General features: G+C 42.9%; 10 protein-coding genes across 10 annotated transcripts; 6 read left to right on the top strand and 4 right to left on the bottom strand.

Annotated features, from left to right (window-relative positions):
- Nucleotides 1-348: 348 nt before the first annotated feature.
- On the top strand, nucleotides 349-1582 carry BYT42DRAFT_497231 (uncharacterized protein; the record flags this gene model as incomplete). Its single annotated transcript, XM_051564483.1, has 8 exons — nucleotides 349-386; nucleotides 442-502; nucleotides 567-592; nucleotides 662-728; nucleotides 788-880; nucleotides 964-1105; nucleotides 1161-1331; nucleotides 1398-1582. 8 exons carry the CDS (start codon nucleotides 349-351, stop codon nucleotides 1580-1582), a joined length of 783 nt encoding a protein of 260 aa, XP_051422853.1.
- BYT42DRAFT_570622 (Hydroxyethylthiazole kinase family-domain-containing protein) lies at nucleotides 1577-3539 on the bottom strand. The gene is made up of 6 exons (XM_051568412.1): nucleotides 3047-3539; nucleotides 2667-2978; nucleotides 2554-2598; nucleotides 2107-2469; nucleotides 1855-2035; nucleotides 1577-1797 (listed from the first exon to the last, which is right to left on the bottom strand). The coding sequence occupies exons 1-6, from the start codon at nucleotides 3507-3509 to the stop codon at nucleotides 1641-1643; spliced, it is 1521 nt and encodes a 506-aa protein (XP_051422852.1). The 5' UTR covers nucleotides 3510-3539; the 3' UTR covers nucleotides 1577-1640.
- A 1159-nt stretch (nucleotides 3540-4698) lies between these two features.
- BYT42DRAFT_497602 (uncharacterized protein) lies at nucleotides 4699-5001 on the bottom strand (the record flags this gene model as incomplete). Its single annotated transcript, XM_051564509.1, has 1 exon — nucleotides 4699-5001. A coding segment is annotated over one exon (303 nt), but the record flags the coding sequence as incomplete, so codon positions are not given.
- A 3931-nt stretch (nucleotides 5002-8932) lies between these two features.
- BYT42DRAFT_347346 (uncharacterized protein) lies at nucleotides 8933-10653 on the top strand. Its single transcript, XM_051563162.1, has 2 exons — nucleotides 8933-9379; nucleotides 9674-10653. The coding sequence occupies exons 1-2, from the start codon at nucleotides 9089-9091 to the stop codon at nucleotides 10553-10555; spliced, it is 1173 nt and encodes a 390-aa protein (XP_051422850.1). The 5' UTR covers nucleotides 8933-9088; the 3' UTR covers nucleotides 10556-10653.
- A 6-nt stretch (nucleotides 10654-10659) lies between these two features.
- On the bottom strand, nucleotides 10660-11025 carry BYT42DRAFT_570610 (uncharacterized protein). Its single transcript, XM_051568411.1, has 2 exons — nucleotides 10794-11025; nucleotides 10660-10724 (listed from the first exon to the last, which is right to left on the bottom strand). Exons 1-2 carry the CDS (start codon nucleotides 10982-10984, stop codon nucleotides 10679-10681), a joined length of 237 nt encoding a protein of 78 aa, XP_051422849.1. The 5' UTR covers nucleotides 10985-11025; the 3' UTR covers nucleotides 10660-10678.
- Nucleotides 11026-12046: 1021 nt separating this feature from the next.
- On the top strand, nucleotides 12047-13214 carry BYT42DRAFT_347309 (uncharacterized protein). The gene is made up of 3 exons (XM_051563161.1): nucleotides 12047-12328; nucleotides 12397-12941; nucleotides 13012-13214. The coding sequence occupies exons 1-3, from the start codon at nucleotides 12249-12251 to the stop codon at nucleotides 13047-13049; spliced, it is 663 nt and encodes a 220-aa protein (XP_051422848.1). The 5' UTR covers nucleotides 12047-12248; the 3' UTR covers nucleotides 13050-13214.
- A 203-nt stretch (nucleotides 13215-13417) lies between these two features.
- Nucleotides 13418-13651, top strand: BYT42DRAFT_481492 (uncharacterized protein; the record flags this gene model as incomplete). The annotated part of the gene is made up of 1 exon (XM_051563687.1): nucleotides 13418-13651. A coding segment is annotated over one exon (234 nt), but the record flags the coding sequence as incomplete, so codon positions are not given.
- A 1742-nt stretch (nucleotides 13652-15393) lies between these two features.
- Nucleotides 15394-16276, top strand: BYT42DRAFT_347282 (uncharacterized protein). Its single transcript, XM_051563159.1, has one exon. The coding sequence runs from the start codon at nucleotides 15537-15539 to the stop codon at nucleotides 16068-16070; it is 534 nt and encodes a 177-aa protein (XP_051422846.1). The 5' UTR covers nucleotides 15394-15536; the 3' UTR covers nucleotides 16071-16276.
- BYT42DRAFT_347287 (uncharacterized protein) lies at nucleotides 16277-18793 on the top strand. Its single transcript, XM_051563160.1, has 2 exons — nucleotides 16277-16994; nucleotides 17074-18793. Exons 1-2 carry the CDS (start codon nucleotides 16679-16681, stop codon nucleotides 18390-18392), a joined length of 1635 nt encoding a protein of 544 aa, XP_051422845.1. The 5' UTR covers nucleotides 16277-16678; the 3' UTR covers nucleotides 18393-18793.
- Nucleotides 18794-18881: 88 nt separating this feature from the next.
- Nucleotides 18882-19588, bottom strand: BYT42DRAFT_645135 (uncharacterized protein; the record flags this gene model as incomplete). Its single annotated transcript, XM_051572646.1, has 3 exons — nucleotides 19168-19588; nucleotides 18986-19093; nucleotides 18882-18916 (listed from the first exon to the last, which is right to left on the bottom strand). The coding sequence occupies exons 1-3, from the start codon at nucleotides 19313-19315 to the stop codon at nucleotides 18882-18884; spliced, it is 291 nt and encodes a 96-aa protein (XP_051422844.1). The 5' UTR covers nucleotides 19316-19588.
- Nucleotides 19589-24378: the final 4790 nt, after the last annotated feature.

Below are 24378 nucleotides of genomic sequence, written 5' to 3'. Positions count from 1 at the left end.
TATGGCTTATCGTATAGCTTCATGATCATTTGTTTTACCGTGACCACTGATGCCTGGATTGTAGTTTGCATAAATTTCCAAGTCGGTGGTTGGGCAGTTCCGCGTATACGACGAAAAACGAGAGATTTGACTGGCTCATTTAATAACTCGCGTATACGGATGAGACCATGGTTGAAGGAGGAGACGTCTTTCGCTTTGACTGCGTAGATGATATTGCATGTGAATTTTTCGAGTTCAGCATTTGTCAGCGAAAATGCAAAGGAAGATCATGCCAATTAAAGCGTGGTAAAATTTTAGACCCCACTCACTCTTTTTCATTTGTTCTTTCGGTTCACTCCACAATTTAATATGCACATTCACGGAAATACGTTCATTGTCACCGGAGGGTATGTCAATCACGCAATTCGATGTAACCGCTGATCTACTCACGCACCTTTGCAGCGCTAGCGGACTCGGCGAAGCAACCGTGAGAGAACTTGTACAGCATGGCGCCAATGTCGCCGTAAGTGATGACTGTGGTTGCTATGCTCCGCGACGCTAGTGTTAATGTATCGTCTTGTCTATAGATTTTTGATATCAATGACGAGGGAGCGTGAGTTTTATTGCAACATTCGATACCAGATTTTCCCTCGCTAAAAACTAGACCCGATGATTGATGCAGAGAAAACCTGGCTCAACAGCTCGGGAAGCAAGTGTTTGCTGCAGGCAAAGTCGATGTGACATCCGAAGTAACAGTTTATTGCATTGAAGTTTCATGAGCGCGCAATTGATTCTTCTTATATTTTAGGAAGCGGTCAAGACAGCTTTAGACAAAACAGTGGCCCAATTCGGCCGAATTGCTGGTGTCATTAATTGTGGAGGCGTCGCATCGGCAGCCAAGGTAGATCAATGTTTCTTTCATTCTTTCTTCATCTATTATATATTCCATTATGTATTCCATGCATCAACTATAAAATTATGTAGATTGCTCGACGTGGCAAGTCGTCTCATACCATGACGCTGGATCTGTTTGATTTCACGGTTCGCGTCAACCTTATTGGCACCTTCAATGTATGTCGCCAAGTAGCGCAAATCATGGCTAATCAGGACGCCTTTACCGAGGATGGTACGTCAATGGATGGTAAAAAACAGAGGGAGGAAAGGCTGATCCAAAAAAATAGGTGAGCGTGGTGTGATTATCAATACAGCCTCGGTGGCCTGCACCGACGGTCAAGCCGGCCAAGTGGCGTATGCTGCATCCAAAGGAGGTGTGGCTTCCATGACCTTGCCTATGGCGAGAGATTTGGCCCCGGCCGGTATCCGCGTGATGACCATTGCCCCAGGCATCTTTGGTAAGCGATCCATCCGTCTCTTACATTTATTGGCAAACCGCATTGATATTAATTTTTTTCATGCAGAAACCAATATGACGTCTCATATGAATGAAGCGGCCAAGGCCAAAATTATTAAGGATGCGATTTTCCCTGAACGCATGGGTCGTCCTCACGAATACTCCATGTTGGTGCGCCACATCATTGAAAACAGCATGTTGAGCGGTGAAATTATCCGCATTGACGGAGCCAGCCGACTGGGCAAACTGTAGAAGTTTTTATTCGATAACGCACATACCGGAATAAAAAGAAAATCGACCCGCTCTTTCTCTAAGCAATGACTCGAATTCTCGCATATTGTTTGAGAATAGAAGGTGAGTTGGTGATGTTGTAAAGCTCATCAATGAGAGCCGCACGGAAACTTCCAGGTCCGTGAACCTCGCTTCGATTCGCGGCCAATTCGGACGCCACATTCAACGTCAAAATACTAGAATCATCTCGAATGAGTTCAATTGCATCTTTTATATTCAGTATGAAAGCTTACCCGCCAACCGTGGCTAACAGGTAATCGGATCGGTTGGCTGCGGCGAAACAGGCCACCACCGAGGTGGCCATGCAACCACTGCCTGTGATGCATGGCATTAATTGATCCCCGTTTTCAATAGCAAATACCCGCTTGCCATCAGAAATGTAATCGATGGGACCCGTCATGCCTACAATACAGCCTACAGTATCACCAAAAAGATCCATGAGAAAGACGATGAGGGTCCAGAGTTTCATTCATTCGTGATCCTACCATGTTTTTGCGCCAGTTCTTTCACGGCGAGAACGGCATTTTCTTCATCGGTTTGGCCAACCGAGTCGACGCCTCGCGAACGACCGCCTCGTCCGGCCATGGACAAGATTTCACCTCCGTTGCCCTTGATGATGGTCAAATCACATTCCTTCAGGAACCGGTCGGTGGTGGTACGTCGGAATTGGGTGGCACCGGTTCCAACCGGGTCCAATACCACCGGATTGCCATGGCGCGCATTGGCTTGTGCGGCGAGGATCATGGTACTGATATCATTCAATGTACCCATATTCAATACAAGAGCGCCATTGACGGCGGCTAATTCTTCCATTTCTTCCCGATTGGTGGACATGATGGGTGAAGCACCTAAGCACAACCAATGCATTTACCCGTTAGACCACCCCCCCCTTGATGCGGCACCCACACATTCACAAGTTTTTTGTACTTTACCCACGGCAAGGGTTGCATTTGCATTATCGTTGATCACCACGTAGTCTGTAAAGTCAAAATTTAAAAAAGGATATCCAGTTATCGTGTAGGAGAGAGAGTGAGAAAGGACTTACTTGTGATGTGGTGTACCATGGGCGAGTTGGCTTTAATATTGGAAGCCGCTTGAATCGCGAAAGAAACGGCGTCATCCACGTCTGTGTGTTCTTTGATACCGAGCTTGGCGCGATCGGCACGAATGGTTTCGATCCAGCGGGCGCAAGTGGCCTTTGGATCAGCCGAGGCCATGATCGCGGAAACAATAGCAAAACCGTCCAGGTGCAACTTGTCCGTGCGCGAGCCTACAAACAGTTCTGAAGTGTTTTCAGGCGTGATACCTCCAATAGCAACGGTTGGAATAGGATGCGACTCCATCGACTTGAGAATGTCTGGATAAAAGCGATAGTTAATGTTGACAATTCACCACCGCTTTCTTCAAGTCTTGTGCTCCACTTACTCTGGACACCGACAACACCGAGGGGTTGTTTCTTGAGTTGCTTGGTCGAAGTGTACCAGACCGCACCAATGCCGAGGTAGTCGGCGCCGCCTTGAATGGCGACGGTGGCTTCTTCAATATTGTTGACTGAGACACCAATGATTTTCTTGTGACCCAACATTTGGCGTGCCTTGTGAAGTGGCATGTCGTCCTGACCAATATGAACACCGTCAGCATCGACGGCAATGGCCACGTCGAGACGGTCATTGATAATGAGAGGCACATTGTATTTCTGCGTGAGCTGTTTCACTTGCAAAGCGAGCTGGATAAAAGGGCCTGTATCGCTTTCTTTTTCGCGCAACTGCACCAAGGTGACGCCACCTTGCAACGCTTGTTCGATTTGGCCCAAAAATGTGGCGCCTTCCGGGACAAGGCTGCTGTCAGTGACAAGGTATAAAGAATAGTCGACGTGTTTCGGGGACATGAAATTGAAAAAGAAGGGGATGGGCTGAGTAGAGAATTCAGAAAGATCGCTTCACCCGCTCCATCAGAGGATGAATCATGTTTCGAGATCCGGCAATCTATTTGCCATCCAAAAGCGGACATTTCCGAAATTCACTTACAGCATCGGCACTCATAGTCCTACCACTTCGTAAAAAAGTGTACCATGTCATCTTGAATGAATCCCTACTACTGTCGTCAGTGCGAGTGAATTTCGTTGTACGAGATCATCAACTATTTAGAGATTAGAGGGCATTTTTATATTTATTAAGTGATTTGAACAGTTTGGTGGACTGTAATTAGCAAAAATCCCGCTTTTGCTTTGTTTTTGACACTGTTTTCGTAAGCCCGTTCATTCAAGAAGTGGCGTGCATAAACTTTATTTAAACTCCAATTCATCATTTATTTAGCTTGATCTTGCGATCGCATCGACTAGGCAGCTTAAAATAGTACCACATGTAATTGTAAGATCAGAGTTGATTGTGTATCCTGAAGATTGCACTACAATCTCGGTAATAACTTGTATCTGATCGAATGTGGCTAGATCTTCTCGATCCCATGCCACATGAGCATATTGGTGTGGCAAATAATCTCCACTTATTTTCAAGCTTCCGTAAAAATTATGGACTAGGACTCGACAGTTATTGTATGCAGGATTTGTTACTCCAACGTCTATCTTGTTAGTGAAACCTGGCAGAAAGCAGGCTGACCCCCACCGATTTTCCTTGATCGGTCGTTCCTGAATTAACACCCTTTCTCTCATCTATGGCCGTGCATCGAAAGAAACCAATCGCCCCTGAATGATGGTTTTATGGATCATTGAAACTGAAAAAGTATGCAACTTTTGAGAACTGATGAAAAAAACAACGCAACATCTGGTAAGTTCTTGATACATCAATTTCACTACAGTATTCGCGTAGCATCCGTAGAAGTGCTCACGTATTCAAATCTACGACACCGCATTTGAATTTTGGAATAAAATGCGGACATAAAAACGTAATAAAAAGAGCTTTAGCCATTGAGAGAACATTATATACTTTTTATCCTTCGAAGGATGGATGGATAACTTGGTGATTATTATTATGCAGTGGGGTTTATTTAAAGAAATAAAAGCTTTCAACAAATGAAAGAATAATTGAATGAACTATTAAATGAAAGAAATAAGACTCTATCTAGCCAAAATAATGACCTGTTGCCACAGCGCAGCTGTTACTGCTTCTGGGAGCAACTACGGTCGACAGCTCGTTGTCGTTTGTCCGAGGAAAATCTCCAGGGTCGAAACGGTACTGTGCGGTGGTGCAGGACGCCTTCCAACTGCAAATGACGTCTTGAAGTTTCTGAACTTGCGTCAAATAAAATGGCAGTTCTTTAATTGACATGGAGATCTGCACGTGCGCCACTTCAAACATGATATACGTAAACTTGGACACATGATCCATCATGTAAAAAGTGACGTGGTTACCTAAAGCTAGATATTTTAGTACAGTGCCATATCATATAACATATACAGGATAATTACCGACTGCCAAGTACGAAAATGCGCATTCGTCTTATGCTGATCAATGGCATTCTTTGTTAGAAGACCCAGTCGGACAAGTCGGAACCAAGTTATGTTTCATTGCTTGGTATTGGGCTTTGGGCTCTCCGAAGCCAAGAGAACTGTTCGTAGGACCGTCCAAACGGTTAATCATGGCATCGGGCCGTGCTCTCATTAAGGTGGCGCCTGCTGCCTTGCATTCTTCGTTGGTGACTGATGTTCTAATTCGTTTTAAGAAAAACAAAACGTTACAGAATTTAACGTTAATGGCTTCTTTTTCCTCCCATCATATGTTCTTACAGGCGGTGGCTAATATTGTTATCCAAATCATTGAATAACGCATTGATGGTGGGCATTAAGTACCCTGTCACCAGTTCTTATTAATGGATGACATTCCCCGTAACATCCATTGGCAAACACTCAACGCTACATACAAAGAATTTAGCGATTTGATATTTAAAAATTACAGTAGTTGATGTCCTTTTGCCCTTCGTTGTTGCAACTTACAGGTTTCGTACGGGCAGTAGAATTGTGGAATTCATTGTCCAGCTTATTTCGTCAATGAGCTTCGTGACTTCAAGGGAGCTACGAGCTCGAGACAGTTCCTCTTTTTTGACCAACTAAAAAGCATGTTAAAGACGAGTAATGAGATAAAAGTTAATATCATACCGTAATAATATCTTCCAGCTGCATGCGGAGGTCAATGCTGAATTTTCTGTTGGCACGTTATGAGTGCTCAACATGTAGGAGCAGCTGTTGGTCAAGGAAAAGGAAGGTCTGCTCCAGGAATTGATGCAGATCAGGATGGGTGCAGGCGTGGCTTCACCACAGAATCGGGGACAAGGCAAACAAATGTTGCACATGGCTCTGCATATACATCTGCTTGGCCACATTAAAACCGTCCAGGGTAAGCATTTTTGTGCCATCGGAAATGGGGAAAGTGAAGCCTGGCTTTCCGTCTCCCTTGTGAACATGAGCACTTGATTTCATGCGGGTCTGTTGCTTGTACTGCACATCACCAGAAGACAGTTGTTTGCTGTTCAGGGATGCCGAATTCACGGACTTTCATGGGTGCACTCTTCAGGGAAATCCAGGTTCATTGGATGGACTCGCAAGGATGTCAATTTTTTGGAAAGAGGCGCATCGTGGAAGGTGAAAGAAAATTGTTCACATTGTAAATAAGGGGTGTGACTGGAAATGGACTTCATTGATCAAAAAGTGGACATTGTGGTGTCTGGGTAAGCAGGAAACTGCAAGGCAAACAATGAATACGTGGGTCCGCCCCGGTGGTGCGTTGACATTTTCTTGGTCAAGTTAATGGGATGATTATGAACCGAAGGTCTAGACCAGACCTTCCTTACGTTTTTTCTAATCAAGTTTTATCTATATGACAATAAAGAAAAAAGAATTACGTGCCCCCAACAATTTCTTATCCAAAGTCTTGTCTTGCAGTGAAGAAAATTGTAAAGCCAGACCTTGTCTTTTTTGACATCCGATATCACACACACGCTCACCATGACCGATGCCAGTGTGACAAACGCGTTTTCATGATATCGTCAAAAGATGGAAGAATACTCGACAGCTGTATATGGGAAGTCATGTGCACCATTTATTTGCTCTACCGCCCATCTTGTTGGTGAAGCTTGGTCAGAACATGCTGAATTTGCATGAATCCATTGAATTTATTTAAAATCCAGCGTTGAAATTCAAGGGCAACTCGAAATACATACTGACGGTACCAATATCAACTTTTATGCCATTACTCGTCTCGTAAATCTTTTTGCTCCCTCGAAAAAGGCGAACTATGGCTCCAACGGTAATGAAGCCGACGAATGCAAAAGACCTGGACAATGAATCGTGGTTACTTCCGATTCAATTAAATCTCTTTTAAAGAATTAAGGCGTCCATACAAACGAAGATGGGCAATACAATTGGTAATAATTTAGTGAGAACCTGGCTAGATACTGTGCTCAGCCATTTAGAAGGCTGAATGTTCCCGTGCAGGACAGTGTCAAGCGCTGAAATACCACATGATTTTTCAAGCTGATTGTGTCCAACTCGGCCAACGAAAAAACGCCATTGCTCATCATATAACAAAACGTGGCATTTCTTATTTGGCCAGTTATGTGGTGCTGTACTCCAATATTCAATTTTACGAAATCACATCATATCTTATATGATAGACTCCATCATCGAATTCACGTATATAATGTTCACAGTAGTTCATGTACAGAATCCAATGTCCATTAAAGAAATACTTTTTTATTTGGCACAGTTACAAAATGCGTAAGATATTATTTGCTGTTGGGAAGGGTCATGCGCCAATACAGACAACCATTTCGGTCCCAGAGATTTACTTCCGACCACGGATGAAGCAAGAAACAACTATACTCGTGCTATCGCAACGACCCACTACCACAGTTACTGTTACTGTAGCTCATTCATCCAATATACCGGCAGTTTCATGTCATTCGGTCATTTTATTTAAACACTGATCCGTGAAATCCAACAGTCCCCACCAATTCCATTTGACCCAAGCACCTACAACCGAGTGATTTGTGCCAACCGGCCACTGATGCTACAATGGCTTGGATTTTTTCCCTGTAACCTGCTATTGTTTGCTCTGATCATGGATCCAAGAAAAAAAATATTCAGTTACTGTATGGGTCACCGGCGCTTCCAATTAGAATCAATGATCCTAATGGATAATAGCGAGTTGTTTTGACAAGCAAGCAAGGTTATCGGGGAGGCTGGATGAATGGATTGCTGCTTGTTTGAGAAATCAGGCTTTGGCCTGTATTTTACAAGACAAGCTCCTTGACGTTCAGTGGAGCCAATAGAAAATGCGCATTTTATTGCCTCCTCGTATCGGATTGTGAATAAGATTATTTCTGCCACCGCTGGTATACTTTTATGATCTCTGTGAATGACACCATATGACACGCTTTATAGAATGGATAGTGCCGATGCATATTTAGAAATGTGCGTAACTGATATCATCTTCATCATCAAGAGATCATGTGGCATGTTGTGTTCAAGAAAGGTAAGTCGAGAAAAAAAAGAAAAGTTGCATATTTTTTTTTGTTTTCATGCAGATGTTCTCCCTACTCCTTAACTTTCTTCTCTCTTTTGGTCTGTCGAATAATGCAGCTCTGTACAGCAGCTGCTTATGCCAGTGTCATGATCTCGAAAGTTCATACATAATGAAGTGGATGTCGACGGAGTGTTCCAGGAGTACTGAAAGACGCAAAAAAAGACTTGACATTTATGAAAACAAAGTCCTTATTTGCCACTCTGGCGCCTTTGATGGATCTTACAGAACCAATAAGAGCAATCCGATATATCGTTCGCATGCATTTTATGGAGCACAAGAAAGACAGACAAGAAGACTGTCACGGATGAACATTTGTCATTGAGCGACATTCATTATAGATACATCCCCAAATGCGGTTGATTGGGTACAAAGTATTTAAATTCATTAATGAAAAAAGGTCGCCAGAGTTGCATAAACTGTAACACAGATGGTCAAGAAATTTGTATTCTGATTGGCAAGTCCCATTTTTGTCCATTGAGGCATTATCCTTTCTGGGAACAGTGTTGACTGGCTTGATCATGAGCAGTCGTTTTTTATTTTTATTTACCTAGTCAAGCCATGGAATGCAGAATGCAAAAGAAATAAGCATCCTTGTTGACCATCTGCAAGAGACGCGTCATGCCAAAAGAGAAATAAAAAAAACACACACTCAGCGATGAACGTTGTATTAATCTGACAAACCGGTTTTTGTCAAAGATGAGCGTCTACATGAACCAGGAGTCATGTGCATTGCCACTGGTTATCGCGTGGGAGGGACCGCGCTGAGCGAATTACCTCCTGGTTTTTTTTTCTTTCTTTCCAAAGCGAGCATGGCCAGAGATCCCTCGAAAAAGAAATAAAAATACAACTTACAAAGAAAAAGTATACTTCATTTTCGCTTTACTTCTTTCCTCTATTTCTATTCTCATTTTCTTTTGGACCCAGCCAAAGAATGGATGTAAACGAGAGAACAAGATACCTCACGCATCGCCATTCTTTTCCGCCTTATAATGCTCGTCGAACTGGTGTGAATGTGGCCGATCTCGGACCACTAACGGTCATGTCCATCGATTCATCCAACACATCCATCACGTCTTCGTCGTCATCGCAAGATATCGAGGAAATTCAATGCTGTTCCTCTTCCTATTACCGTCACGACCCCAACGAATACTCCATGTGGATGCACGAATCCATACTCATCAGTCCACTCACAGAAGACAATCTGAAAATTCACACGGAAATGGTAGGTACAAAAATCCTTGTTTCGATCTGTCACTTTTTGTATGTCCACGGGAAAAGCATCATCCACCACGCAAAAAAAAAAAAAAAAAAAAAAAAAAAAAGAAATCGGAAAGGAGCAAAGTTGGGGGTGAAGGAGCGAGGCTGAGGGTGAAAAGATCGAAAATCGGGCTCCAACACACTGAACTCTAAAGTAGGGCGGGAAAAAAACATGAACGTTGCGGCTTTTTTGCACTTCTTTTCCTGGGTATGCCGTTTAAACCATTGGAAACTGATTTCTATTTGATTTTGTTTTTAGCATTACAGTCCGAGTAGTACAAAGTTTGGATGGATCGAATCGTTTGTTGAATCGCAAATCGAGATCCTAATTCTTGAGGCTGAGTTGGAACGTCGACGATGGGCCGACATCCGATCATTAATCCCGCTGGATACTCAGTCGTTGGACGACGGGGTGATCCAAGACACATTTCCGATCGCCGAAAACGATCAGCCCAATACATCTTCTTGTAAACGTCAACGGAAGAAATCCCACTGGTTACGATCCCTGATACATCGAAAACCGCGCTCTGATCGTCCTTCTCCTCCTCCCGTGGCGGGATCCACTCGATTGGAAAAGCGACCTTCCATGGGATCTTTTGATCAATATCAGCAAGAAAAAGCCCGGTTGATTCAGTACGGTTTATGTGGTTTCCCACGATCGAAACGTAGCAGTGATAATACAACATCGAGTAGCACACAGCACAGTTTGGCATCTTTACTGTTTGCCGAAGCATGTCAGCAAACCATGGTAACCGAATGGCCCTCCTCACCGTCGCCGCCTACCACGCCAAAACGGGACTCAGGTATCTCTTTATTTGCCGCTTTATCTTCCTCGGCTTCCTTACGATGGTCGCGGCGTTGTCGCCGCTACAATGAAACTTCAAAACATGGCGGTTCGTCGTCGTCTTCTTCCTCCTTATCATCTACTAGTCAATTCCTCGCTATTCGATACCCCAAACTCGTCCGAATGCATGCACTCCGTGCAGCTGCCATTCAGATTCTTTCCACCAATGCGAAACATGCACATTATGCAACAAGCCATGCTTGTTGCTGTGTCAACGAACCATATCAATACAATCATTATTTATCCTCTTATTCTGTCACCCAACCTCCTTTGACTTTTCATCCATATTCTGCATAATTTTTCTTTTTCACACTGTTGCATTTTGTTTTAAAAAAATATTCTCAATCGTTTGCTATTTATGAATATTCTTGTACATACATTTTAATAAACATATTCAGCCTGCTGTTCTTATTTTTATCATTATTTCTTCTTCAAGGTTCGAAAATCTTGCATCATTGCTGTCTGCCTGTCAAATCCAATCATCTCCGCGAGTCAATTTAGAAAAATGCCAGTTCTTTTTTTGTTTGTTTCAAACCTTGGTCCATTGGCGGTGAACTTTGTCGCTCGATACCCATTTTTGCCGCCCCAATTTGTCAGTATAAACTGTCTTGTTGGCAAAAATAGTAATTGTCCCATGGGTGATAAATGAAACACAATAACCGATCGTCCATTGTATACGTACGTGGTGTTAAAGTTTGAACACTTGTCAAAGAAAACACATGCCATTCACAGAAAAAAAATAAAACGATTTCAGCGGTTGCTCAATTAGGTTGACTGAATGCGAAAAGGCAAAACAGCGGCGGAGTTGATTTGCCGAAAATTTGTTTGTTATTTCGTGCATCATGCATTCGCAACCAATGGTGATTTTTCTCCGTCGACCGAGTTTATGGGATGCTGACACCTAATGATCTAACACCAAGATGGTGCACATTTTCCATCCGTTCCCTTATAAGACCCAGCGCGCCAAAACCTATTTCCTCTCTCCTCTCTCATCATATTGTGCAGCTTTGGAGACTTTTTATCAATTCAATTGAAGAATTCGTCCTTGCATGCATAAATGCTATGATACATATTTATCTACAGTCAAAACTAGTTATGCCATGCCTATTTACTGTATCTTGGCAGCAGCATTTCTATCGCAAATAAACAAAAAGTGAAACTGTCATATCAAAATGATGGCTTGGATTGCCGCTTGTGTTCAATGCGTTCCTCAATGATTAACCGCTTTTTTTTCTGGCGGAAATATTAACAAGTTTAAAAGAAAAAAACGAGGAGGAGGAGGTTTGAGAATCAATAGCGTAATATGAAACTGTATCAAAAAGTCAATACTTACAGTATCCTGGTCACGAATGAGCGATGGCTAATTTTTTCTTTTGGTAACGAATCAAGGGCAAAAGTTTATTTTTTTTTATTAGTAAAAGAAACGAGTCCATCAATGAAAGCAGGTCGGTCGTTCGAAGGCTCGGTTTCAGAGACCCGTCATGACTGGGTAAGATGTGAAAAGCTGTTAGGTCCATTAGAGAAACTAGCTTTGTATCAAAAAATAAAAGGGCCAGAAAGTCTCACGGAAGCCCACCGTACCTGAAACGAAGGCAGAATTTGATAGGACCACGAATAGGCGGGGAATCAAGTGAGACATCACTACATCGCCAGGCAACCAATGGGGTGATTCATCTGATAATAATTAAAGCGAGACAAACCTGTTGAAAAAGGTCCATCCTATCCACTTCGGTTGGAGTTTCTTATTTTTTTTTTTTTGTCAGAGCCGTGTCTATAACCCCGTAACCTTTTTTTTTTCAGTCCCTTTTTCTTTTGTATAAATATTAAAGCGACCTTTTTCCCCCTCACGCTCGATTTCCCGAATTTTCGGTTTCTGTTGATTTTACTTTTCATCAGTCACTGATCTATATCCCTTTGCTTTGTTTTTTCTTTCTACAACCTACCTACCTGTATTCTTCATCTGTTATCACTTATTCCTCGCGTTATTCTAATGGCTTTTGACGTACCCGAGACCATTTTGTTACAAATTTTATCCTATTTACCTCTCCCTCAGCGTTGGCAAGTGGGCAGGTAAGCCGGCTTCTAATGACCATAATTACAGGGATCAATTTTTTGCTCACATACATTTTGTTACGCAGAGTCAACCGCACTTGGCACCGAGTCAGTCTTGACCCTTATCTGTATCGTGACCTGCTATTTGAAAATTTAGAATTTAAAGAGTTGCTATGGGCCCTGCAACGGGTCATTGACATTGCTCCGCGGGTGCGTACCTTGACGATCGACCGGTGTTATTCCAATTTTATACAGAATATCGTGGTGCCTGTGCACTTTAGCAACGACGCTCCCAAGCGACCTCAATTTTTTTCTCACATTCGGACATTGCAACCAGCTCGTCGTCGACAAGAATACCTTAAACATGGTTTTGAATTGCACAACCAATTCTCAGACGCTATCAACCAGTTATTGGAAATGAACCAGAACACATTGGTCTCGGCCAAAATCCTCAACTGCGACTTGGACTTTGAAATGACCGAACTGTTTTGTGCTATTGCTTGCTTTGGTCAACAACTCACGACGTTTGAATACGCAAACAATGGCGACAAAGGATTGCATTCGTCCGGACTCTTGCAAGCTATTGTCACATCGTGTCCCAACATGCGGCATTTCCGCGGACTTCATGCTGGTATGGACGACGCGGTGTTGATGACGATTGCTAGGCATTGGCCTCACCTGGAATCACTGACCCTTTGCAGTATCAAGTCCAGAGATATGTTGGACCATACCGAACTGATCAGCAACGGTCGCGAACTGCGAGGCGCTTCACCTACCGGCAATATCTCCAGTCGAGCTTTCTGGGAACTGCTTTCGAAATGTCGCTGTCTTCATACTCTGGAACTGCACGATCTGGCATGTGTCAGCAACCGCGATCTTCTCATGTACGAATCCCTTCGAAAAGCGGCCATGGCCGATGCTGCCACGACCACGACCACGACGACGACAACAAGTACCGCCATCAAACGTACCGCCAAGGATGATCGTCGATTCAAACCTTACACGTTACAAAAGCCAGCTCATCCAGCGGAAACCTGTCCCCTGGATTCGTCTGCTTTTGCTGGTGGGTCAGTCCGCAAACTTCGTATCACCAAATATACCACGACCCCTCTTTCCAAGCCGGGATTCGAAACTCTGCTTCGCGTGTTCCCGAATATGACGCATCTCGAGTATACAACGAATTTCCAAACGTTTGACAACCAATTCCAGGATGTGACTCGGGAAATGTTTGACGCTGAATCGTCTGCTGTAGAACAATGGATGGCCACCCAGCATCATCTTTCCTATATCGGTCAATGGGATGATCCCACTACCGATGACCAACGCCTTATGGCCGGTATGACAAGTGTCTAAATAGTCGGACACGCTATGCCTTAATATTAGATACCCTTTTTTTCTTTCTTCTCTCATGGAACCGGTATCCATAGTATTGTTCATGGTTTTTCACTGCCACAAAACAGTTCATTCTTCTATTCTGTTTTTGATTTCTGATGTTGTATTGTAACTCTATCCAAACTGTCAAGTATGCTATTTTTTTTTTCATTGTAATAAAATCATTCAACCGAAAATGAAAATTGGCCATTCTGCACTATGAAATGTTTGATACCCAAACGTCCGCGTTCAAAATTTTACGTAGATCGGCAATCATCATCACCATGGGAATTGGCGTACACCACAAATGTGAAACAAACATCTGTTTATGAGATGAGAATAATAAAGGTTATTACCACACATAATACCTCAATTAATCAATTCATTGAATGATCAAAACCAAACACATTATCGTCACGATGTTGCACTGTATGTTGATGTATGAAACAATGAAATTACAACTACAATTACAATTACAATGGGGCATATTGTGCAGCTCCAAAAAAAAGCCTCCAATGACCCAGCAAAAACACACAATGAGATGACAACCACGTAAATCAACCGCCTAGAACCAGATTGCACTGGCACGGCAACGGTTTGGCACCATCCATCGGCGTATTGGTGACCAAATGATGCCATGCAGCAGCAGATGCCGTTTTAGATGACAGACTGATATAATCAGGAAATCCACTTTTATCTCAACTTAATGCAAAACATGTTGTCATTTTTCATCTATAGTATTTTTTTGGATGGCGACATGAAACCGGGGACTTAGCTGTTCCCAGACATCTGGGTGCCCCATTTCGGATTCTGGTGACGGAAGTTGAAAAAACAAAAAGCAGTGGATGGAAATATGCCTACTTTGGCTAAAAATCGGTTATGGATTTGAATTGATTAAGGGGAAAAAGGAGTTGTCAAGGCAAGATGGGACCAAAGACTCTGCAGGTTCAGATATGAAAAAGGAGTCAATAGAATTGCATAAAGAGGGGAGGGGGATTGTGTTTCAACCTTGGAAAAGAACGTCCATCGTTCATGCACTAACGTGAAAAACGGAAATTCAGCCGCCGTGAACTATGTTTGGCTCTCTCTCTCCAAGGGCGGAGGTCGAATGACACTATAAAAAGAAGGTTTAGCGCACGGTATCTTGTGAACCCACTGAACGATGTGTTTTTCCTTGTTTCTCGGGAAATGGATGGGTATAAGAGCATTTGGTACAATAAATAAAAAGGGAAAAAAATAGCCAACTGTTTAGTATCGAAGATTATCGATCGTGGGGGTTTGTCATTGTCACACAAACATAGGGAAAACATTGGATTATTCATAACAAAGAACATGACAAAGAAGAATCTTTTTTTTTTTTTTTTTTTTTTTTGCAGATAGGATAGTCTAGTCTCGCGGATCGCATCGCACGCTAGTCATCATGCCTCAAAATGGTAACTGGTGTGAAAAATCATGCATTGGATTTAACAACATAACATACGATGATTCAATTGACTTTGGATGATGATGAATGACATGTGTTAAGATCTGAGCCAGATATGCAGGTTCGGTGGGTTCAGGCCAAGGGAAAAACAGCCGATTCTACAAGACTTTTCTTTTATAAATTCACATGGAAAGTGGTTTGTCCCACCATGAAGGAAAAAAAAGAGATTACCGTTTCAAAGGCAGCATTTTTAAAGAGAAGCAGAGTATGAAAGAAGCACGATGACAATGAAGAACTTGCTTTGTTGTTTTACGTTTTTGTTCAATCAAAAAAGAGACCATCGGTCAAGATTTATTGTTCTGTTCGATCAAAGAAGGCGTATGCGTCATGGGGAAGGAAAGGGATGATCTGCGGGTGTAACCGTTGCGATAAATGACCTTCTATTTATACGTAATCTCGTCAACTCGGCCTTTTCCTTGTTTTATCGCTTTCTCCTATTCTTTACTATTTGCACGTTCTATTGATTGCGGTAAAATTGACGTTCCTGCCAATTCACAATTAAGGGCCATTGCTTTAAATACGCGCCACGTCTTGCTAACCAGCGTCTTTTTTTTTTCCTCTTTTTCTTTCTCTTTCTCTTTCATTCGTTTTTTTTTTCTCAAAAAACCCCCAATCCATTCCTTTGAAAGCTCCACCAAAGCCTTTCCTCCCCCTCCTCTTCTCTTCACTTCCCTCTTCTTCTCCTCTCACCCTAATTCTCCCGCCCTGGCTCGAGCCAAGTCTTCTATATCCTTCTTTCCGCAGCATTTCATAGAAGAATCCCTTGGTTTATTATTATTATTATTATTATTAATATCTAGAGCCCCATTCCAGCTTTTTTTTTGGCACGCATTTTTAGACAACCCCACACTCTTTTTTCTTACCAAAAAAAAAAGTACACACCTAAATGATGAACGATCCATTTAATGCAACCCCGATCATGCTTCGCCATCCATCCTCGATGGTCGCGGACGAGAAATCAATGATAATGAAACTCAATCAGGTAAACAATAACAACGTGGTTCGTCGTCGGTGGTTGGATTGACGCGGTGGCACAAATAACGTAGCAAAATTACGCTTATTTGGTTGGAGGACTCGTGCTACCATAAATTGGGAAAAATCAAGCAGGGCAAAGAAACTGACGTTTGTCTCTTATTGGATAGCCTCGTTTTCTTGATGACGATGACGTTGATGAGGATTATTACGAGACCATTGATGTGCCACAACATCTCGCACCCGAATTGTACCAGTACGAATTCCCACCGAAATCACGCTTGGAAGCGCTAGCCGAACTCGACAAGGAGGATCCATTTTCCTTCTTTGACGAATCGTCCTTTACCACCGCATCGACTTCCAGTGTGGTCTTTTCATCTTTACGTGGAGAGGACAATCACGGCGACGATTTATTCGATGATCTCGACTCTCTGCCGAAAATCGATGTCAGGGAACATCTCGATCGTTTCTTTGCGTCGACGCGAAACGTCGATGAACCCTGGGGATGTCACAGCGCCTACGAAACTGACAGTGTCGATGACATGCTTCGCGAACTGGAACAAGACAAGGCTCGGCATGCCGAGTCGGATTTTGTCGACGACGGCCGTTTATCTCCCCTCCAACTCCCGCCTCAAATCGTTCGTCGCTCGCAAAATCCCTCTTACTTTGATCGCCCCATGACCCCCGATTCTATCGCTGCAGGTGAGTATCGCGGTCGTGAACAATCGTACGACTCGGTCAGTACCATCCGGCCCAGCGAATGTCTCGAACAACGCACTTCGGCCCCCTACGCATCTGTCCAACGATCCCTCCGAAATTTGGATCGTGTCGATGAAGAAAGCGTTCACTGGAAAAAAGGTAAAAACCCGATGCCTGAGCTTTCTCGCTTGTTTTTGTGATTACGTATTGAACCAATGTCTTTATTTTATTTTTCCAGACGATGGTTCGGTGTACCTTCCAGACAACGATTCGGTGTACCAGGGTACATCGCCTTGTCATTATTTGGATGACGAGTCGGCACTTCCAATTTTCCGCAGCGAGTCTGTGCTTTATTTGGAAGATGATCATGACAATCACAGCGATCTTAGTTCCACTTCCAAGGTGGTACTGATGAAACTGCCTCGGAACAAGAATATCGCACCTACCCTTATTCAGCGTTGCTCGACGCGTCAGACGTACGTGGGCAGTGATGAAGGATACGACGATGAAGACGAGGATGACTTGTACGGTCATCACAAGGAAATGCCGATTGACTCGGATTCTGTCTTTTTGCCGATTTCCGAACAAGATCAGTCTCCGCTCGTCTGTCGGGATACATTGCGAGATTCGGCGGCTACGAAGATCCAGGCCGTGTGGCGTGGTTACCAGTGTCGTAAGACAAGACCCAATGTTTCCAAACTGGTCATTGACCTTGTGCGCGTGTGTGACGGTATTCATCGGCGCCATCTTCATCAAACCGATACCCGCGTTCGTCAACTGGAGGCCCGTCTACAAGAGGAAACCGCAATGCGCGTGGCCTTTGAAAAGGCCATGGAACAAATGACGGTCCTCGTCGACCAACGGGAAAAGGTCTTGTACGATCGAATTGAACAAGAAGTTGCGATGCGGGAAGCCTACGAACGTAAAATGGAATACACCTTGTCCCAAATTCAGCCGCTTGAATCGAACCTGAAAAGAGAAGTCAAAGCTCGTTATGAAATGGAATCCATGCTGTCGCGTGTCCTAGACCAAATGCAATCCATTGAGAATGCGCGTCAACAACAAGCCCAAGATGAAGCCAAAGCAAGAAATGTGATGCAACGTCAACTCGACGATGCTCTTTACCAACTGGCCGAACTGAAGAAACAGCGAAAACAACAGCAAGACACACCACCCGCCAAGATCCGCGCTCATGAAGTGGGCAACAAGAGCACCTTGTCCGTCGCTTCCTCTGTTCGTCCTCATACCCCGAGCGCGGCGGCAAGGCCCGTGTCTCGTTTGACTGCTCGATCCACTAACAAAGACGTCTCACCTCCTGCTACGACCGTTGCTCGACCTACCACAAGTATGCGTCATCGGCCTCTTCAGTCTACCACTGCCCGTTCCCTTGTTCAGCCCAAACCATTGGCTTCTGCTACCACAGTGTCTACTCGCGCTTCTCGCGCTTCCCTGAGATCGCCTCTGACCGTCCGTTCCACCGCCAGTCGTACAGATATCCGACAAGGTACCATGTCCACTGTCAAGCGAACCACCGCCATGGTCAGTAGCCGAGGTTAATCCCCTCTTTGGTTTACTTGATTAAAACGACATACGCTTCTCCTTTCTTGTATCCGATCATTCTCGATTCCCATGATCCATGGACTATGCTGTTAAATTTCATTTTATTTTTTCTCCGCGTTCGTTACTTCTTCATCGTTGCATGCCTTTTTTCATCATTTGTTATTTTCTTCTTCATCCATTTAATGTTTGTGTATTTTTTTATTTTGTTTTTCAAAATGACCCCTTTTTTTTCTCTCTCTTTTGATAAAAGAAAGAAAGAAGTACGAGTGACTATGCAGTGCCTTAAAAGCTATATTCTCTTTATTCTTCTTCCCTTATTTTTCTCCCCCTCCTCCCGTTTTATTAGTTTTAGTTAGACATTTATAGACATTTAGACGATGGCGATTGATTTTTCACCATTACATCATATAATAAACAAAAAAGATAATTAGTAGAATACATTTGCCGACCAAGGATGTTGGTTACGTCGACAATAGAAAGTTTTGATCAGGATTTCATGACTTCGCTCAATACAATGGTGACTGTGGCCGAGCATGAGCATTTGCTTATTTCTTTGTTATCCAGGGAGAGACAACACATGACACACTTACCAATAATGGTGATAAGAATGATAAGCGCCATAAAGATGATCCGGAGTTTCCACAAACATTGATGATCTTGACTTTTGCCTTTTTCGATATCCTTTTGGTTATTGTTGACTTTTTTTTTTTTGAAAGAAACATCTTATTAACCCATCTCATCATTTGTTTTCAAAAGTTGCATGCAATCTCACCCTGTTCAGACGACTCGCGTCTGGGGATATCTTTGGCTGCATCTTGCAAATCGTCCATCATCTGAAATAGAACCTCTTCGGTTTCTTTGACAGATTGCTTGGGCGCTTTACTGCCATAATACGGTATTGACGTACAGCTGTCAGACATGGCAGCTAATGAATGATTGGTTCCCAAATATCGTGCGGGGTTCCCGAGTTGAATGCAATAGACGAACAAGGTCCGAAACCGATTATCAATAGCCAAAAATTGATGAAAATAGCAAAATCAAAAGAAAAAGAAATAGAAAAAAAAAGAGCCGTAACTGAATTTGACATCATTTTACTGCAGACATTACTTTAATTCTGGCTGCATTCCTTTGAATGACATCAATGAGAGTGGTAGCTGGTTCAATAGCTTTCTGCTTCAGGCCCGCATGTTGTCTGGTGAAGTATTTCCATGGATACAATGATTCGACCATGGAAATTAAAATTATATCGGCGACAAACTGAACGCCGCAACGTGCGGATCAATGCACGAGGTCCATTTACTAATAAATGGCTTTATCTCAGCCTTGCACAAGCGACCACGTTTTGTGGAGAATTTTTTTGATTTCAATGTCAACTTGCTGTCTGTGCCACTTGTGAAATAAATAGCATTCATCTGAATAAGAAACCAATCAAAGAAAATATTGCACGGTAGTCCCTATCGGCTGCTGTATATCCGCGCCTACAATGTTGTGAATCGGCGGGTAAGCGGAATAAATGACCCGATGCTTTGACACCGGATACATTGAGCCTAAAATAGCCTGTCAAGAAAAATGGTCCAGAAGCAGTGATACCATACCGTGAAAGTTCAACCTGGGGCACTGACGAATTTTTCTTTCAGTTTCATAGAGTCGCCGAAATTCAAGACTAAAAGAATACAATATAATGAAATTAATTGCCACTGACGGGTGATGGCTGTAAATAGTGTTACATTATTTGACGAATCAACAAAGTTGCCCCTTTCCAGTGAGCAATTTCATTGTATCAAAGGAAAAAAACCAACTCAGTGATGAATTTGCCGATAAACAGTACGTACGTACGTATACTGTAATCCTCATTATCTATTAGCAATCATGCCAATCCATTCATCATTCAGTTGCACAAAGATAAAGAAATACCGATCCTCCGTCTATCGGCAGACTGTTCGTCCTGTTTATTGACATATTTCATTTATTTTTAACGAAGAAATCCCCAATTTCAATGAGCCGTCACGTTATTCTGCCATATCCCTCAATTTACCTCACATTAGTGTGTCTGTTATGGATCACATAATCAAGTTCATGTACAAAAGCTTCAAGATGTCATTTTATGGGGAAAGGTTCGTGTGTCGACCCAGGTAACCGTTTCGATCCCGGAGGCTTTCCTCCAACTATGAACCAAGGCGACGGGTCAGCAGTGCTTGATGCAAGGAATAACAACTCTCGTGCTTTTGTCGACGAGCCACCGCGCCACGGTTAGTGTTACTGTAGGTCATTGATTCATTATATGGCAGTTCCCAAGTCACTCAGTCCATCTTGTTGAAAGAGTTTTCCAGGTAGATCGACAGTCACCACCGACTCCGTTGACCGAAGCACCAACCGACTTGTACAGTACAGCGTTGCTCTCTTTCGAACCATCCTCTGGTGATAGCCCACCTGTGTTTTTCTGTAACACAACGGTGAGGACACTTTGATAACGGAAATCAAGGAGGAACGATCCTATCCTGAGCATCGCATTTCATTTGTACATCATTGCTGATTATCCTATCTGTTGGCAAGCAAGCACTTTGAATCTCATGTTCCTAATGCCCTCAAAGAAAGTCATGGCAGGTGTCCCCACTATGTTGCCCAACATCTCTTTTCATCAAAACGATAAAATTATCGTATCAATTTTCTTGACGTTAAAGAAAAGTTGAAAGAGAGGATGTTGCATCAACTGCTATGGCGCAAATCTCGATCGATGATTTCAATGCATATTTTTGTACAGTATTACAATCATACAACATAGGATAATTACCAACTGCCAAGTAAGAAAAGGCGCATTTCGCCTTATGGTGATAAATGGCGTTTTTGGTCAGAAGCTCCGAGTCGGACAAGATCAGGTTGTTGAATCAAATGATGCTTCACTGCTTGGTATTGCGCTTTTGGCCTCCCTGAATCCCAGGAGAATTTGCGCTTGTGCTTTATAAACGAGTGATCACAGCATCAGACAGCAGTATTCTGTATACGTAGTTATGCAATTCATTGTTCGCATTACTTTCGTCTATAAGCTTCGCTACTGCGAGGAGTTCACGAGCTCTGGATAGCTCTTCTTTTTCGACGGATTAGGAAAAGATATCTATCTATATAATTAAAATCTTTGAAAAATTAGCAATTTGTAAATCACATGACTTCCACGGAACCTTTTTTTTGTGCCTTCTCTCTTCAGAACCTCTTATTATTCTTTTTTTTTTTTTGTGCCTTCTTTTCTTCTTCAACTACACTAAGCTATCAGAACTTAATATCTTTTTGCAATACACTAAGACATTAGAATCTCAATTCTTTTGGTTGGTGCCTTTTTTTTTGTTCATCTTTGAACCATGCCTCGCTGCCCATCTTGCAACGGCAACGATCACCAGCGTTCTACCAATCGTCGTTGCCCAAATTTCTCTCCACGAAACACTACTATAAATAATGGGCGAAATAATGAGCAGCAAAATGCGGTTTGCACCAGTTGTGGTCAAACAGGACATCGTCGTCGCTCAAACCGCCATTGTCCCCTTCATAATCAAGACGGAAATACAGAAAATTTCAATTCTAGGCCCAATGTGGCTCGCGATCCTAATGTCTCGATGCCAAATCTTCATGATGTAGGAGCCATGAATGTCATCTGCAGCCACTGTCAGGCACGAATGTGGAGTGGAGAAAAAATTGCTGGAAGTACTATCACTGATCCTAAGTTTCAGCTCTGTTGTGGAAATGGTCAATTTGTACTTTCTCCTCTCAAACCCACCCCTCCTTTGATTGCCTCGCTTTTGACAGGGACTGGGGCGCAAGCAAAAGATTTCCGGCTCAAGATCAGAGCTTATTGTAGTGCTCTCAGTTTTACTTCTCTTGGTGTAAATTTAGACGAAAGTGTAATGAATGGCAGACGGGGCGCTTACTGCTTCCGTATTCATGGAAGTGTTTACCACTTGATGGGATCGCTACTTCCTGCTAATGGCCAACGACCTGCATTTGCACAAATATACGTCCATGATACTGACAACGAAATATCAAATCGACATGCAATTGCAAGCCATCTCGCGCGAGACACCTTGGAAGTACTTCAGCAATTAATGCATGAAACCAATCCTTTCGTCCATCTTTTCAAGACAATGGCCCAATACATACAGGATAATGGTGGTGCTTCCAACATCAGAATGATTCTTCGAGCTGACGATGCCCCAGATCCACGACGCTATAATGCACCAAATGCTTCTGAAATTGGTGTCATTATCGGTGAAAACGCAGAGTCCTCTGGAAGGGATATTGTGATCTGTACGCGTAGTAACCAACTGACATCAATCAATGAGATGCATCGCCTGTATGACCCACTCCATTACGTGCTGATGTTTCCTGAAGGCGACCCTGGGTGGAACATTGAAACTCGATCGACCAGAAACGACAGAGTCACCGTGATGAACTACTACAGTTTCAGATTGATGTATCGAAATGATGGACACCACTTGCACCTCTTTGGCCGACTCTTTCAGCAGTATATCGTAGATATGTATGCCAAGATGGAACAAAACCGCCTCAATTACCTTCGCCTCAACCAGTCCCGACTGCGTGCTGATGTGTATTCAGGCGTACAAGATGCTCTCCAACTTGACGACAACAATATGAATATGAATTCCATCGGTCAGCCTGTCATCCTTCCGTCGTCATTCATTGGCAGCCCTCGAAACATGCAACAGCTGTACCAAGATGCAATGAGTATCGTCAGATGTTTCGGAAAGCCTGACCTCTTCATTACATTCACGTGTAATCCAAATGGCCAGAAATTCGGAATGAGCTTCTTGCTTCACAGACAGTATCTGATCGGCCAGATTTGACAGCACGAGTTTTCAACCTCAAGCTCAGAGCTCTTTTGAAGGATCTAACAAAAAACCATACACTTGGAAAAGTAATTGGCTACGTTTATACCGTCGCTCATTCCGAATTTCTGGCCATTTTGGATTACACGTGAATGTAATGAAGAGGTCAGGCTTTCCGATCAATCAAAGAGCATAAAATGTGAGTGGAGCTCTTTTTTGAAGAAAGGTGATTGACGATACGACGATCTGGTGTTTTGTAGCATCATGTAATTTGGGTTATCTGTCAGTTATACTGTATATGCCCTTTCATTCTCTTCAGTAATCGAATGATACATGGAGCAGATATGCTTCGATCTGTGTAGCTCATCATTCATGCATCAGTGAGGTGACTATTGTTTCATCCATGGAAAAATCACATATTTTTGTCCGAATTTTTTCTTCTTCTTTAGTTTTGCATCTCTTCTGTTTGCCTGGAAATCCCTCACTATCATTGCATCCATCATCCATCATCCAGACTATGGCGTGTATCTGATCCGGTCGATTCGATTATTATGAAAAAAGGTACCTTTTGTGTGATACGACTATCCGTTTTTCGACAAGAAAAAATTTACCTGTCCTTTTTCTCTATTCTGTCTTTAGCTTTTGGTTTTCTCTCCGGTTTTCTTTTGCCTGGCAAGCCATTCAAGCCATCCATCCCTCCAAAACCTTTCTACTTTGTTCGGGCACCAGATTGTGGCCAATCCGGTTTTTGTCGTCAAAGGACATCTTCGGTCGTGTGGCTCTCTTTCTCATCGGGAAACGCTGACGCGTCCTCCCCAGGTTCCTCTCATATGGATTGCTTCCCGTGGTATCGCTTTCGATATTTCTTCCCGACCATTTTATTTTGTAGTTGTAGTATGTATTTTGTATTTTAGTGAATAGTCTTCTTGCAGTCTTTTCCTCCTTTTTTTTCCCACAGGGTTTTTAGGGGGTTTTTACAGACGCACCTATTGTATTTACTTTTTTTTTTATATTTGTATCCTTTCTTTATTTCGGTCGGGAAGCCCTCGGTATCTGCTGCATCAAACATCAAAGGTAAAATATCTCAACGAAATTTGAATCAACCAAAGAGCTTACTAACTCATTTTTTTTTAAATACCCAACATTCCCAC

This window comes from Radiomyces spectabilis (genome assembly GCF_025331425.1).
Source record: "Radiomyces spectabilis strain NRRL 2753 chromosome Unknown BYT42scaffold_7, whole genome shotgun sequence".
NCBI classification, from domain to species: domain Eukaryota; kingdom Fungi; phylum Mucoromycota; class Mucoromycetes; order Mucorales; family Radiomycetaceae; genus Radiomyces; species Radiomyces spectabilis.
This window is presented reverse-complemented; position numbering and strand designations above follow the sequence as displayed.